At 59.1% G+C, this 15,281-nt stretch overlaps 1 protein-coding gene across 1 annotated transcript in view; it reads left to right on the forward strand.

Annotated features, from left to right (window-relative positions):
• The first annotated feature begins 4,764 nt into the window (after positions 1 to 4,764).
• Positions 4,765 to 15,281, forward strand: part of UNC5A (unc-5 netrin receptor A) — a 62,754-nt gene continuing 52,237 nt past the window's right edge. The window contains exon 1 of the mRNA XM_058546566.1: positions 4,765 to 5,050. Within this exon, the coding sequence (XP_058402549.1) occupies positions 4,981 to 5,050 (70 nt within the window). The 5' untranslated portion in view covers positions 4,765 to 4,980. The remainder of the gene's footprint in view (positions 5,051 to 15,281) is intronic.

Consider the following 15,281-nt stretch of genomic DNA (forward strand, 5'->3'; position numbering starts at 1 on the left):
AGTTGCCAGGCGTGCATACTTGTGAGCTGGGTGTGAGAAGTGCATTTATGTTAGGAGCAGAGACTGAGCGGGTACTGGCATGCTGTGTGTTTAATTCAGGGCATGAGTGGGTGTTGGGATTCTGTGTGTGGAAAAGACTGGTCCAGATGTTGCTGGGGGTCCTCTGAAGGGGCTTGTTTCTAGTTCTCTCTCCCCTCTTAACTCCCACACATTCTTCACTCATCTTATGACCCAGCTCTCATTCCACACCAACTTACAACTGGGAGGATATCTATGTCTTCTCCCACAGGCTGCAGATTCCCCCCATGGGTAGCATTGAGTTTTGCAGATAGTAGGCACTAATAAATGCTTGTTCTACCCTGAGCAAGGCTCTAGAACAGATTTTCATGAAAGACAATTCTGTATCATTCTTTCAAATGCAAATAACAGAAACCCAAATGGGCTTAAACAACAAAAAAGGGAATGTATTGGCTTATGCCACTGAAAAACCAGAGGTGTATCTGGTAGCTTCAGGAGCAGCTGGATCCAGGAGGCTTGAATGATGAACCAGGATTTAGCATCTTTCTCTTCTCCAGGTTCTACCTTTTTCTGCCCAGGTTTCAGTCTCAGGCATGTGCTCCTCACATGGCGGCAGCTCCAGGATCACCTCTTCCTTGCTCCAAGTCTATCAAGAAAAGAAATTCTTTCTCCCTTTAGTTTCAACAAAAGTCCCATAAGTGAGACTTATCGGCTTGATTTGGGTCATTTGCCCATCTCTGAATGAAACACTGTGGTTTAGGGAACAGTGGATGCTGAGTGGCCAGGCCTGAAGCATCTGTCATCCTCTGGAACTGGGGCGGGGTAGCCCCACACGAAACTCCCGCACTAATGGGGGGAGAGGTGATCCCTCCAAGGAAAGGCGCTGCTTCCAGAAGACAGAAGCTGGATGCTGAGCAGTGGGCAGATAAGAATGCTTGGATCAGGACAGGGACCATCAAGAGCCAACGTGGGGTCACCAAGAGCAAGTCCTGCCTGCGGAACTAATTTCCTGTTTGAGTGAGTTATTGGCCTGGTAGATCAGGGCAAAGCTGAAGGCCCATGAGTCTGGGGCTCTGCAGGGTGTTTCTGCTTATTTTGTGGGTGAGGCAGTGAGCAGTGAAGTGACGATGGTGTAGTCCAAGGCTTCCTGAGTGGACGAAAGAGAAGCTCACTTACTGCCCCATCACAATTTGCAACGTAGGCTGGAGTATGGGGCCGCTAAGCTCTGTTCTTGGTCCTTCCCTCAGCCACCTGTTTAATAAGGACTTGGTTGAAAGTATTTAAGACTTTCCAATCTCATCTGGGAATGACAGGAAGCTGAAGAAAATAGCAAGTACCCTGCCTGACAGCTTCCACATCCTGAGAGGGCTCCCTATGGGAAAGAGGGATTAGATGTAATATGATGGAATAGAATTGGGATGAAATGAAGTCTCTGCATTTAAATTCAGAAAGCCAGTGACCCAAGGGTAAATGGGGAAGACCAGTTGTTGGCAGCACCTATGGCAAAGACCCAGGGCGGTGCCCCTCAAAGCGTGTTCTTCAGACCACCGGCACCCATAGAAATAGCTGGGAGGGGGTGTGGGGGCTTGGTAAAGGCACAGATTCCTAGACGCCTCCCCAGATACACTAAATCAGAATCGGGATAGGGCATGGCCTGGAGATTTGCATTTTAACCAGCGTCACAGGAGCTTCTGGCACATCTCCAAGACAGCGATGGCCTCACCACGGGCTCTGAGGTCCCCCAGTGCAGCGGACATTAACGGTGCAATGTCAACGACCAACAGCTGATTGGGACACTGTGGGTGCATCAGGTCATGTGGGCAGAGACGTGCTGACTCCCTTCAGAAGGTGCCTTCAGAGGAGCGGTCTCGCCAGGGAGCACCTGCAGTGGGGGCCAGGGCGTCCAGGACAGGGACCCAGAGCTCTGTTCCCATTGCCAGCGGCAGAAGCAGAACTGTTTGGCCTAGAGGGAGAAAATTCAGGATAGACCTAGACTTTGTGTTCTGAAGTAAAAGTCTTCCGAAATAACAGAAGCAAAAGAGAGAGCAGACATGCCTGATGGGGCCCCGGACAGTGAACCCTATGAGGGGCAGATTCTTGCTCCCTAGAGAGGAGAAATTTCCAGTCAGCAGAGCGGTTGGAGCAGTTGGTACTCCACGTGGTAAGATTGCACTTCCTGGTTCTCTTGGGTAGGGCCACCAGCCAATGTTGGCCAACGAATTGTGAATGGAAGCGACACGTGTGATTTCTGGGCTGAGCCCTTCATTGCTGGTGGGTGTACTTCCCAAGCTCCCTTTTCCTCTGCCTCACTAACCAACAACGTTCCAAAGAGTGGCTGCTTTGTCAGCCTGGGGTCTCGAGTGAGGATGATCTGGAGCAGCAGACCCACAATGGACAAATGAGAAATAAATCTTTGTCGATTTAAGCCACTGAGATTTGAGGACTGTTTGTTACCACAACATAACCTAGTCTCTCCTGACTGCTACACAGACCATTCTATTCCAGATGAAGAGAGAGGGCCAGAGAAGTGAACAGAGTAACCAAACTGAACAGAGGAGACCCTGTCCTTTCCTAGACTCCAAACCTTATTCCCAAATTCTAATCCCAGAGCAGAAACTGCAGGAGGAGAAAATGTAGAGAGCATGAACATTGAAATCAAACCTTCCAGGGACCCATCTCAGCTAGTCTTATGATCATTGAACAAGGGTGGCCCTGGGCATAAGGCACTTCCTTTTCCCAAGCTCAGTTACCTCATCTGTATAATGGGGATAATAATGTTTCTTTAATGAGATTGCATGTGAGGATCAAACCAAATTATAAATGTAGGCAAGGACACAGCAGAGGCCAGCACAGACCATTATGATATCATATATTGCAGCCCCCAATCCCAGTCCTTCATCCTCAACCACCCCATCCAGTGCCCAAACCCCAGTTCCTAATCATCTCCTCCATACTGGGGACCCCAAATGCAGGTCTTGCTACTGTCTCACCTCTCCCACCCATCTCTTCCCTGGGAGCCAGTGGAGCCTGGTGTCAGAGGGAGCAGCCTGGGTACACAATGCTCCCCCCAACACACACAAACACACACACACACACACACACACTCCAGTTGGGTAGAGCAGGCCCCCAACACAGCGAACATACAAGCAACCCCCAAACTAGAGTTCAAATACCCGAAGCTGGTGGATATTGGTGAACATTTTCATCTGGGCTCACGTGAGGTTAAATTTTTTTCTTTTTTTTTTTTTTTCCAGGCAAAAATTTTAAATCAGAAGATTTAAAATGGCTTCTATTGAAAATTTGGAAGATATGGCCAAAACTGGGTCCCAGTTCCACTCCCTAACTGGCACCTGGCGCAGAAGACCTAGCCGGCTCTTTAGACGCGGGCCTGTAAGCAGCCCCCAGCAGTGCAGTGGCCTCCTTGCCGCTGAAGCCCAGCACCTGTAGATGTGGATCCGGACATTGGCTGATGTTGTTTGTAGGAGAGTTAAGAGGAAAGCAAAACATTTTTCATAACCCTTCTCTATCAAAAGTATCAAAAGTGGGAAACAAAAGACAGACCGAGAGAGGGCCTCGTGTTTCAAGAAACATAGGAGAGCTCATATCTCTTTGTGGAAGCGAAGACCATCCTTCTACCGCCCAGCGTGCAGCACCAGTTTATATTCTTGCCCGGCCCCTGCAGGCGGTTTGGTTTGCGACCCAGCCCTCACCCTTCCCATCCCCCTCCCGACCCAGAGTAGGACCCTCTCTTTTTCGACCACACGCCCTGTGCACATGGTGCGCGTTTGTCATTTTCTTTCTCCTTCAAGGCAATCCTCTGTTTATTTTAACCCGATTAGGGAATGGGGGTGGGGAACAGGAGACTCCAGCTGCGGTCATTGCTAGACGCTCCGGGAGAGGACGTGACTTGCCCAAGGTCACAGAGCCAGAAGGCAGAGGCGCCTAGACCCTACCCTAGGTCTCTCTAGCTCCCAAAGCCCAGCTCGTTCCTTCACGCCCACGTCTCCGGCGCCGTCCGCACTCCGGGCGCAAACACCGCGCGACCAGTCGGATACGCCGCGCCCTGGGGTTGTTTTCCTTAGGCCGAATGGCGCCGTGGGGTTAGGGAAGATTTGGGTCACGCTGGGGTCCACCAGGCTACGTGGTTGGGACTGCGCGTGGCCGTGAGTCTGGCCTGCCAGGGCACCTCTACCCGGGCACTCCCCCGCAGTCTCCGATCCCAGCCTGGTGGCGTACCGCAGCGCGCTGACGGCCTCGAAGCGCGGCCGGAAGGCGGGGAGTGGGGTGGGGTGGGGAGAGAGGACTGCGGCGGAACCTGCCCTGGGCACCCCTGCCCCGGGCCGCTCTCTGCAGGCTGGCGCCACGCTGGGGTCGCCGCAGCGCTGGGCCCCTCCCGGGCCACCTGTACGCAGACTGGCGGACCCGGGAGAGCCCGGATCCGGAGAACTGATCCACTCCGGGTTTCAGACTCCTGGCCGGGTCTCTGGAGACTGCGCCGGGCGGTGGGAGGCCTCCCCGCCCACCACGCTAGCCCCTCCCCGGGGGAGCCTCGAGCATCGCCGGGAGGGATCCCCGGAACTGGCGGTGGCCGGTGCGCGTGGCGCGGGGCGGCCCGGCCCCTCCTTCCTTCCCCCCGCCCCTCCCTGCCGCCGCCCCGCTCCGCCGCTCCAGTCCGGGTTTTGCGGCGCCCGCCAGCCCGCTCCCCGGCTGCGGGTTCCGCGCGGCGGCTGGCTCCGTGCGCGGCGCGGCTGGCGCTGCGCTCCGCCCCGGCTGCATTGCTGCGCTCCCGGTGCCCAGGGGATCCACGCGCCGCGTGCGCCCCGCAGCCGGCCGCCCGGAGGCAGCGCAGTCCGCTGGCATGGGCCCCGGGGGCGCCCCGGGCTGGGGCTCTGGGCTGAGGCGCTGAAAGCCGCCCTCCCGCCCGCGGGGCCCCGCGCCCAGCCCGCTCACCAGCCCGCGGCCATGGCCGTCCGGCCCGGCCTGTGGCCAGCGCTTCTGGGCATAGTCCTCACCGCCTGGCTCCGCGGCTCGGGTGAGTCACGCGCGCGGTCTGGGGAGGCTTGTGGGGGACCGTGCGCGCGAACGTTGGCTGCTCTAGGGGTGGGTTCCTGACCCACGCTGCCGGATCGGCTGGGAGCCCCCCGAGGCCAAACTTTGCGAGGCGGGACGCGGGGGCCGCCCCACGCCGCTGCGCAGCTTCCCCGCGTGCTTCCCCGGAAGCCTGGGTTCTGCCAAGTCCAGGAGCAGCTGTCAGCGCGCGGGGCTGGCGAGTGTAGACACCCCACGCCTCTGGGCGGGGGAAGTTTGCCGGTTGCCGGGCCCCAGAGCAGGGCCGGGGGTTTGAATCAGCGCCCGGGAAGCCTGACTTTGGGGGTCGCAGATGAGAGGGTTTTGACTACATCCCAGTGTCCAGGAAATCGAGGAGGGGGAATTAAGATACCTCTTCCTGGTACCCGCATCTGCCCCCAACAGCTACTCACAATTCCTGGCTTGGCACCTGGCCTCTGCCCACGTTCAGAACACAGTGTCCTCCTCTGTCCCCACCACACACGCTCGCACACGCACACACTCAGGCGTGGAGGCGCATACAGCAGCCCCCAGCCCTTGCAGCCCGCGCAGTCAAAGCGCCGCGGCTCCTGGCCCGGGCTGTGGCTCCTGGCGGTGGCTCCTGGCCTCCTTGGTGCGTGGGGGCCAGAGTTGTGCGCGGCGGGTCCGCTGCTGCTTCCCCTTCTCCTTTTCACTGCACAGCCCTGCTTCCTTCCCTTCCTGTCCCGTTGACCACCCTAACCTGCCCCCTAACTCAGCCCTCAGCCCACCTCCTTTGGGGGTGGGGGAGAGTTCCCCTGCATCCTTTGTCTGATCTCCCTGAGCTTCCACCTAGGCTGAACTGTTGGGGCCTCCTGATCTTTGCCCACCCCCCCAACCCCCCAGTGCTCTTAGCAGAGCTGAGCTTATGTGGGGGGAGGGGGAGTTGGTGTTTGTGTGATCAAGGGGGTATGGGGCTTGCCCTCACAATTCTTGTTTCTTGCTGCCCTGAGAACCTGGAGAGGTGCCCCCCACCCTGGCCAAGCCATTGTTAATCCCAAGGGTGTCAGAAGGGAGCGTTGGGGTTCCTGAGATGCAAAGCCAGACTGATCAGAGATCAATGAGTGAGAGCTCGGAGACCAGCCCAATGATTGAGGCTGATGGCTATTTGTTTAAAGGGTCTCTGCGTAGCACATCCTGCACCCACCACTGCCTGGTCACCCTCCCCATCTTGCTCCCTCAGTCCTCCCTCTACCCCATCCCCTCCACTGTGTCTCCCTTCTGCATCACCCCATCATGCCCTCAAATCCTCACTTTAACAAACCCTTCTGCCCCATGACCTCCTCTTCTAATCCGGACTGAGCTGGGAGGCTGCACTGCCGTTGGGTGTGTGCTCATATTGCATACGTGTGTGTTAGGAGTGTGTATGCAACACTCGGGGGGTGTGGGTTGGACCCCTGACCATGGTGAGCTGGGGGTGTTTATGCTGCTCACCAGGGTGGTGTTGCCAGATACCAGGTGGGAGCCCAGGACATGTTTACCAAGTCGGATGTGTGGGAGAGGGCTGTGTGGTCATATCTGCTTGTTGCCCACGTGAGCACGTGTGAGGGCTCTGGGTTGGTATGTGTGCCCTGTGACGACGGGGGCTGGCAGTGTGTGCAGCATTGGTGTGTGTGGCCAGATGAGCGGGTGTGACAGCCGGCCTGCCACATGTGTGTAACGGTTGTGAGCAGTTGCACAGGTGAGTATGTGTTGACAAGAGGGTGATGGGTGCTGGTGAGTCAGGGCACTGCAGCCTGGGGGTGCCACTCGGCGTCCTCAGGAGGCCGTGAAGTGAGGCATCCCTAGTGGTGGGCACCTGTTGGGGCCTGGCCCAAGGTGCCCAGGGAGCTGGCAGGTGAGCCCCAGGGCTGCAAGGCTGCCCTAGAGCAGAACCTGCCTCCGGGCGTCCACTCTCAGGCCTGTGAGAGGAGCTGCTGAAGGACACGGAGGGGCCCTTCTTCTCATCTGAGGCCCCTTGCTGTTGTCCCGCTCAGGCTCTGGGCACACGTGCCCAGGCAGGCTGGCCCTGCGATGACCCCAGCTCCTTCCGCGCCGCCCATCAGCTCCTCGGCAACAGCAGCTGCCAGTGAAAAATGTGTGTGTGAGTGGCTGCGGGCGGGATAGCCAGCCGGGCAGCAGGGGGCGCCGGGGGCCAGCAGCACTGCAGCCTCCTGGTCCCCAGGCCAAGCGCCCACCCTGTCACTGCCTCACACAAAAGCCTGTCCCTTCAGCACACTCACCCGAGTAGGCCCCTCTCTGTGCCCCCGCACACAGGGAGCCACCTGTCTCACAGGATTTCCCCATTCATACCCAGTCACATGGCTGGCACCTGCATCCCCGCCCCTGTGGGCCGCACACACCTGTTGGTCTCCCTGTCACACAGATCTCTGCACTCCTAGGGGGAGGGCCCATGGAGCTGGCTCTCCTGGAAGGTGGGCTGAGGGGCACCGCGCAGTGGCGTTGCCCATCCTGACCCCGACACTCTGTCCTGGGGGCCTCTTCCTTAGGCCCCACCCCCATCCTCAGGGCTGGTCCTGGACCCCTCTGTTCACCTCTACCCCCAGACTGGAGCAGTTGGTTTGTGGGGGAGGGTGTCTTAATTCTTTAGGGCTAAGATACCCTGCTCTCACTCACTCAGCCTTGGGGATGGGGTGGGCTGGGTTGGAGTCCCCCAGCTGTCCCCAGGAGAGGGCTGGTCCTCTGACTGGCCTGCCTGCTCCCCTTTGCCCATGTTGGGAGCCCAGGGATTGCTTCTCAGGAGCCCAGGGATTGACACTGATTCAGGTACCACACCCCCAATCGAGAGGCACTGGCCTGGTTCCTAGGAGCAGCCAACTTGGGTCTCAGCCAGGGGCCAGGGGCTCCTCTGGTCTTACACTCCTTCCTGCCGGCTGCTGCTCTGGGTCCCAGACCTGCAGACTCAAGCCATGTGGTCTCGAAGGCAGGAGCCGCCCTAAGCACAGGGTTGAGGACTGCTTCTCCAAGCGAAGGCCCCAGTGCTGGGCTTTGCGGCTGCCTGGGAACACATGCAGCCCCACACACGCATGCCTGCGCCTGCTCATTCCAGGCCCACCCTCTCCTGCCACCCCTCTTCTCAGAGCCCTGTCATTCCCCTAGCCCAGGGCTGGGAACTTTACCGTCTCTCTTGGGTCTCTCTTCTCCTTCACGCTTCATGTGTAATCTGTCACCAAGTCCTCCAGCTCAGTCCTACTTGTGACATTGCTCATGTCCCTCTCCTCCTTTGTTGTCCCTCCCCCAGCCCCTTTCTCCTTCTTTCTCACCTGGACCAGTACAGTGGCCACCCCCACGCATCCTCCTCCTGTGCCTCCTCCACTTAGACTAATGCCCCTGGTGCCTAGTCTGGAACCCCACTAGGAAGCCTTCTGTGGCTTCCCAGTGCCAGCAGGTCAATTCCAACCCCGAGCCCGGGGCCCTCAGGGAAGCTCCACCATCTTCACTGGGCTGACCCGTGGGAGCAGGGGCTCCTCCTGGCTTTGATTGCCTGTGGGCTGGGCATCCCCACCCCCAGACAAGCTCTGGCCTCGCACTGTAGCTCCCCTGCCTTGCAGAACCTGGAGCCCCTGGCCCTGCCAGCCATGCTCCCCCTACACCCCAACATCCTCGGCTCTATGCAGACCTAGGCCAAGACCCCTGCTGCCCGCAGTCCCACACTGCTTATCTCAGCCCCCAGCTTCAATCCAGCCCCTTCCAGGAGGCCTCGCCAACTCCTCCCAGGGCCCGTGCAGGGGCCGAGGCACACCGATGGGCGTTGAGTGGCTACAGGAGAGGGGTGCTGATTCCTCGGCCCCACAGAGGTGCGCGGGGCCTGGGGCAGCTGCCGGAGACCTCTGGCCTGCGTCACCTCTTCCTCATTCACGCCAGTGCTTCCCACAAGTGTTGCCGTTGTCTGCGTGACCCTGCTTTCAGCGCCCAACACGCTCCGGGTCACGGCCAGTCAAGTGCTGCTGTTTTCTCTTTATTTCCTCCCCTTGAGCCTGGGTTCTCTGGCTAGGCAGGGAGGGCTGCTGCGGCTGGGGAGGCGGAAAGAAATTTGCTCTGCAGCTCTCTCAGCAGCCCTCCACCTCCCTGTCACCAAACACAGACTGCCCCGCTCCAGGGAGGCTGTTGGGGGGGATGAGCAAGCTGAAGCCCCACACTCACACAGCAAACCAGCTCCCATGAGCGTATGTTTGTGGGCCCCTCACACAGGTTGTGTGCCCACGTCTGTTGAGTGGGAACCTCCCTGCCCGCGCCCTGCCCCCCCCAGGCATTGATGTTCCAGGATGGCTCTCTTCTCATGCGAACAATGTCATTTTGGGCCCTAGACCTGCAGACTCAAGCCCCTGGAAGGTGGGCTGAGGGGCACCGAGCCGTGGCATTGCCCATCCTGACCTCGAAAGCCTGTCCTGGGGGCCTCTTCCTCAGGCCCCACCTCCATCTTCAGGGCTGCACTTGATCCCCAGACTTGGCCGCCTCTGTGCTGCGCCTACGCGGGCCTCCTGGTTCCTGAGACTGAGCCCCAGGAGAGCCTGGCCCTAGGCCCCAACCATCCTCGCCACCCAGATGGGCACTCGGCTTCCTGGGATCAATTCCACCGGCCCACCCCTTGGTTCCTCTTGTCTCCTCCCATGGGAGTGGTATCGAGGGTCCACCCACCTTCTGGGGCGCCTCCGCACCCTCTTCCTGTTGGCTGGAGGAGAAAGGGCGGGGGCTTTGGAGGAAGACAGGCCCGGGTTTCTAAGCCGCCTGATCTTGGGCAAGTTACTTTTGCTCCCAGGCCTGTGTCTGCCGCTGCGGAACGGGGTCACTTCTGCTTCCTGGGGCGGTAGTAAGGCCTTGATGCGCAACTTAGAGCAAACGCCCCAGCTGGGCCCTGCCACGGAGCAGGCACCTGTGGCGTGTTTGTCTCTTGCCTCCATTTTCCGGGCACTTGAAGGGGCACGAGTTAGGACGGGGGGGCTAAAGCTGCATCAGGGCCGAAGCCCAGAGAGGGGAGAAGGGTCGTCTCAGTGTAGCTGCTTCACTTCCGCTGCTCCAGCCCCAGGCAGGCGCCCCAGGCAGGAGTCAGTCCTTCTAGCTGGAAGAAACCTCCCACCCCCATCGGCACACACCACCCCCTACAGGGCCTTGGGCCTGATTCAGACACCAATTCCTCCAGTGTGCAAAGAGCTTTGTTTGGGAGTTCTGTGAAGATGATGATCTGGGCTCAGCTTGTCCTGGAGCTGTGTGCTGATGATTAGCTCTGACACACAGAACGCGGCAGCAAAGGGAAGTGAAGGCCCTGGATGGAACTCAATTCTAGTCCCAGCTCTGCCGTTTGATTGCTGTGTGTTCTTGGACAAATCACTTACCCTCTCTGGGCTGTTTGCCTCTTTGTATACTAAAGGATTGGGTTTGAGGATTCTATTGGGGCAGAGGCTGGTGCCCAGGGAGGCTGCCTGGGGAGCCTGGGTTGGACGTGCATTCAGCAGCAGGTTCCCCCAGGAGCCCCTCACACCTGCCCAGCATCTGCCAAAGCTGTCAACCACTCAGCAGCAGCTGCCTGCGTTGCCTTGGACCCAGGTGGCAGCTGCGGCAGGGCGGAATGTGGCCGTGAGGCAGAGGAGGGAATTGTGAGTCCCAGCACCCAAACCAGGAAGCAGGGTCCTGCTTTAGTTGGTGAACACCCCCATGGCCTTCTCAGGGCCCCCAGAAGGTCAGAGTGCCAGTGCCTGAGGCCCACCTCCTTCCCAGGCACTGATGGCAGATGCCGCAGACAGCCTTTGGCCCCCGGAGCCAGAAGCCCAGGCAGGTGGAGGAGGTGGTGGGATGGCTGAGTTGGCAGGCTCTGGGATCCAGGTTTGGACCAGGGCAGGGATTGGGTGAGGCAAGGGAGGTGCCTAGGGTACAGAATGTCAGTGGTGCAAGTGCAGAGTCAGCCCCGAGAGTGAGTCCTGGCCATGGATCCAGCTCCTCCCTGCACTGCCTCAGTTTCCTTGTCTCTAAAATGAGGTCATAAAAGGACCTGCCTCGCAGCATTGCTGTGCGGATTAGGCAGACTGATGCGGGTCAGTCCTGACACACAGTAGGCACTCAATAAATAGTAGCACTTGACGATGATGGATATGGCAGAGGGCCCTGTTCCCGTCCTCTCCTTGGGGGAGTCCTTGGTACCATCTTTGTGGGAGAGGGTGCAGCTGGGGGACCAGGTGGGAGGGCAGAGGCCTGAGGGGAGGCCTCCATTTTGGGATGGGGGACAGGCCTGGTGTCTCTTCTCTGCCCTCCTTGACACCAGGGGCAGGGCACATGTAAGTCCCCTGCCCCTCCCCCTCCAGGAGTGGTTGTTGGCTGGCCCATCCTCACCCCCCCCACCCTCCCCACCTACCCTGCTCCCCTGCCCTTTGAGATGGGGGAGAGGGGGAGACTCACTGAGATCAGGAGAGGCCTGAGTGCAGCTGCTCATCCCCTGAGCAGGCGACACGGGGCAAGTTTTAGGTCCCACGTAGATGGGGGAGGGCGCCCTGAAGTCCCTGCCTATGAGCCTGCTGGGGTCAGAGCAACAAGGGCCAGTGCCCTGACAGGTAAGTCCCCCAGAGCTGGCCCCTCCCATGCCTGGATGTCAGAGCTATGTACGTCTGGAAGGCTCAGGGTCACCTTGAGCTCCAGGCAAATATGTGGCTGAGATTTGGGTAGGGGGAGTCAGTCTAGATTGACTGAGCCTGAGGGACAGCTGCAGGGCCCCTGCGGAGAGAGCTCTGGACCCTGTATGCCACCTCTGCCCTGTACCCCCAGCCAGGGTAGCAGGTGCGATTCCCCGCGCGCCCACCCAGGCACGTCCAGCCGCGAGCCTACGGGGGAGTGCAGCTCGAATTAGACCCTGCCGCCTCCTAACTGGGGCAGAGACCACAAGGCGTTGAGGGGCTGCTGGGTTTTCCCATGTCCGCATCTTTCCAGCCACCACCCCCCCACACCAAAAAAGGATGCCCGGCACAGGCAGGTGGGAGTGCTTCCTTAGCGCCCCCGGCGTGACCGCAGCCTACCCTCTCCCCAAAACAACCCGAACCTCGTTGTCCAGGTAGCTTGGCGGGCGGGGGTCCCGGGCTAGAGGCAGGCCTCGGGCCAGGCGAGCATCGGGGCACGTGAGCGGCGGTGGGGTGGCAGGCACTCAAGCCAATGGAGCCCGAGCCCAGGGGCCCAGCAGTTAGCAGCCGTGCGCCGGCTCGCCCGCCGGGCTCTGGGGAGGGCGCCCCGGGCGTCCAGGGGAGCGGGCGCTGCGCGTCCTGCCCGCGCCGGCGCCGGTACCGAAAGCGCGGTCAGCTCGGCGGCCGCGCCGGAAAGGGGCGGGCTCCCTCCGCCCGCCAGCCCGCCCGCCCGCGGCCGCCCGCCGGATTAGCGGCTCTTTGTTCGGGGCCTGTTAACAAGTTCCTGGCTGAGCGCTCGGCTGCCGCGCGGGGAGCGGCCGTCCAGCCTCCGACACGGAGCTCGCGGCCTCCGCCCTCCCGGGTCCGCGCGCCCGGCCGCAGCCCCCGCCCCCACCGCCTTCCCCGGGCCCTCCTCGGAGACGCGGCTGGGCGTCTGGTGGGTGCAGGACTTCCAAGAGCCCCCGGCCTGACCTCGCTGCGGAAGGGAGGAGAGTGCACCTCCTGTGGACCCGGGGCTTGAAATGCTCAGCTGTCAGGAGCCCCATTTTACAGATGAGGGGGGCACGGCTTCCCGAGGTCCAGGGGGCCATCCTAGACAGGGCTGGAGTTCCATTCCAGGTCTTTGACACCCGAACGCATTCTCCTTCTGCTAAGAGGAGAGAAGCCTAGAGTGGGAAGAGGAGAAGCCTTGGGTGGCAGTAGACCGTGGCATCTTTTATTTTTAATTAACTTGGTAATGGTGGTCACCGTGGCCGTGCTGGGCCCTGCCAGCATCATCTGATCAGAACCTCAAGACAACCCACGTTGTAGGGGAGGTTAGTCCCATTTATTAGATGAGGACACTGAGGCTCAGAGAAGTGGCAGAACTGGGACCTTGTTACTACTCAAACTCACCTCCCCCCACCCATGCCCTGGGGTGCAGAGCCCTGTCACTTATGGCCACTTACCATCAGAGCTTTGTCTGGTGTCGCATGGACTTGAAAGGCCATGGGAGAAAGACAGGGGCTTTTGATTCTCTGTGTGGGCTAATCCCCCTCATGCACAGGAAGCCCATTTCCCCTCCATATCCTGCCTCCTGACCCCACCCAGGGGTGGGTACTTCCTAAACCTGGGCAGGGCCCTCCAGGCCACAGGACTTTGATTTTAAAACCTCCTGGGGGTTGGCTTTCCCACTTGCCCAGGGCCACACATCCTCAGGCGGCTGGGACTATTCAAAGCTGCTTTCTTAAAATGAGGGCGAATCCTTCCCAGTAAGCTCCCCCAAATGGCTCTTGGCTCTTCCTTCTGGGACCACACAGGATGGCTTCCCCCTTTCTGGTTGTTTAGACAGGGCTTCTGGCCCATCGGCCCTTTCTCAGGCCAGGATTCTGCGGTCCTCTAGCTGTTCCTCCTGTGGCATGGTTCCCAGCCCCCTCCCTGCCCCTACATCCTTGTTAGCTGCCTCTGGATGTCAGTCCCAGGAGCTGATCCCACTGGGACACAATGCCCCCTCATGGACTAGTATAGGATACTAGTATGTCTGTTGCAAATATTGGAAAATCCAACCCAAACTGGCTTAAGCAAAAAAAAAAAAAAGGGAGGAGAGACTTATTGGCACATGCAACTGAAAGGCCAGGGGTGGCCCTGGCTTCAGGCCTGGTTGGATCCAGGGAGAACAGTGTGACCAGGACGCATCCCTCATCTCTGCTCTTGGGGGGCTGGCGCCACTCTCCAGCACCCTCTTCCCTCACAGTCCCAAGTTGGCTGCTGGAGTTACTGGGGCGACATCCTTGCAGGCCCAGTCCAGCGAGAAAAGAGAGAGCATCTCTTCCCTCAGCCCTCCAACAGATCTCTCGGTCTTTCCTCATTGGTCCAACCCAAGTGCTGTGCTGTGTGAGCCAGTCCCCACAGGCGGGGTTATGGTCATGCAGTTTAGTTTGGCCCTGAACCACCTATGCCACTGTCCTGTTACACAGGCCATTGGCCACCACTCGCAGTTTCTTGTCCACTGAGAAGGGACGGGCACATTGTCCTCAGATTTAACCAGTATGTGATCAGTACATTTCAGCCAAGTATTTAATAACAATGCTGAATAGCACCAAGGGCACAGCCTGAGGCTCAAAGGTAAAGACCCAAGTCTGGATCAACGGTAGCTTTTTAATTTGCTGTGTTAGAGAACAACGCTGGCCATTCCACAGGTTTTGCATTCCCTTAAATGTGCTGTCATCTGGTTCATATATCTCCAGTTACTGAGCCTGAGATATTCCATCAGGTGCCTGGCTGAAATCCAGACACGCTGTTTCCAGGCTGGCCCTGAGCTGCCAGGACAGTAACCCTATAATAAGGGAAGCTGGCCTGGTGTGGCAGGCCATGGCGGTCACAGCATGTCTGTCAGTGTCTCTGCTTCCCTTGGTCATCTGCAGCTGATGGATGAGTGCTGCCAGAGTCACACCTGGGGGCTGCGTCGGCCTCAGCGGGCTGTGGCTGTTCCAGTGGGGCCTGTTGTGTTTGGCGTCTGTCCAGCTTCCATGCCCAGTCCCACCAGGCCTCGGTGACCTCTCCCCTTGTATACAGCCTTAATGAGTGTTTTGGGGGGACCCCTTGTCTTAGCAGCAGGGCCCAGGTGAGACAGGTAAACGATTTCCCCTGTCCTGGTTCCTTTCCTCCTTCAGAGCCTGCTTTCTAAGCCTCTTTTCCCGTCTCTCAACCCAATTTCTCACCGGGACTTTCCTTTTTTGCTTAAATGTGTGAGAATCCGTTTTTCTGTTGCTTGCATTCAAAGAACCTACCTGATGCATTCACTGAATCCAACTTTCTTCCTTTTTTGAAAACTAGACCACAGCTCACACATCTCCTGCCCCACAACCGCTCCTGCTCTGCCTTCTCAGAGGTCAGCAGCGGGGTTCAGCAGGCCCCCCCGCCTGGACCTGGGGTGTGATTTGTCAGGACAACCGCTCGGCCTGTCCTCATCTTGCCTTTTCATCTTCAGTGCTTTCCTGCCACAGTCGGTCCTGCCTCTCCATTGCAGTGTCCCCAGGCCCACCCTTTCCTGGTCCTGCTCCTCCAAGCCCCGTCTTGCTCTGGCACTTCCCACAA

This window comes from Diceros bicornis, chromosome 1 (assembly GCF_020826845.1).
Source record: "Diceros bicornis minor isolate mBicDic1 chromosome 1, mDicBic1.mat.cur, whole genome shotgun sequence".
NCBI classification, from domain to species: Eukaryota; Metazoa; Chordata; class Mammalia; order Perissodactyla; family Rhinocerotidae; genus Diceros; species Diceros bicornis.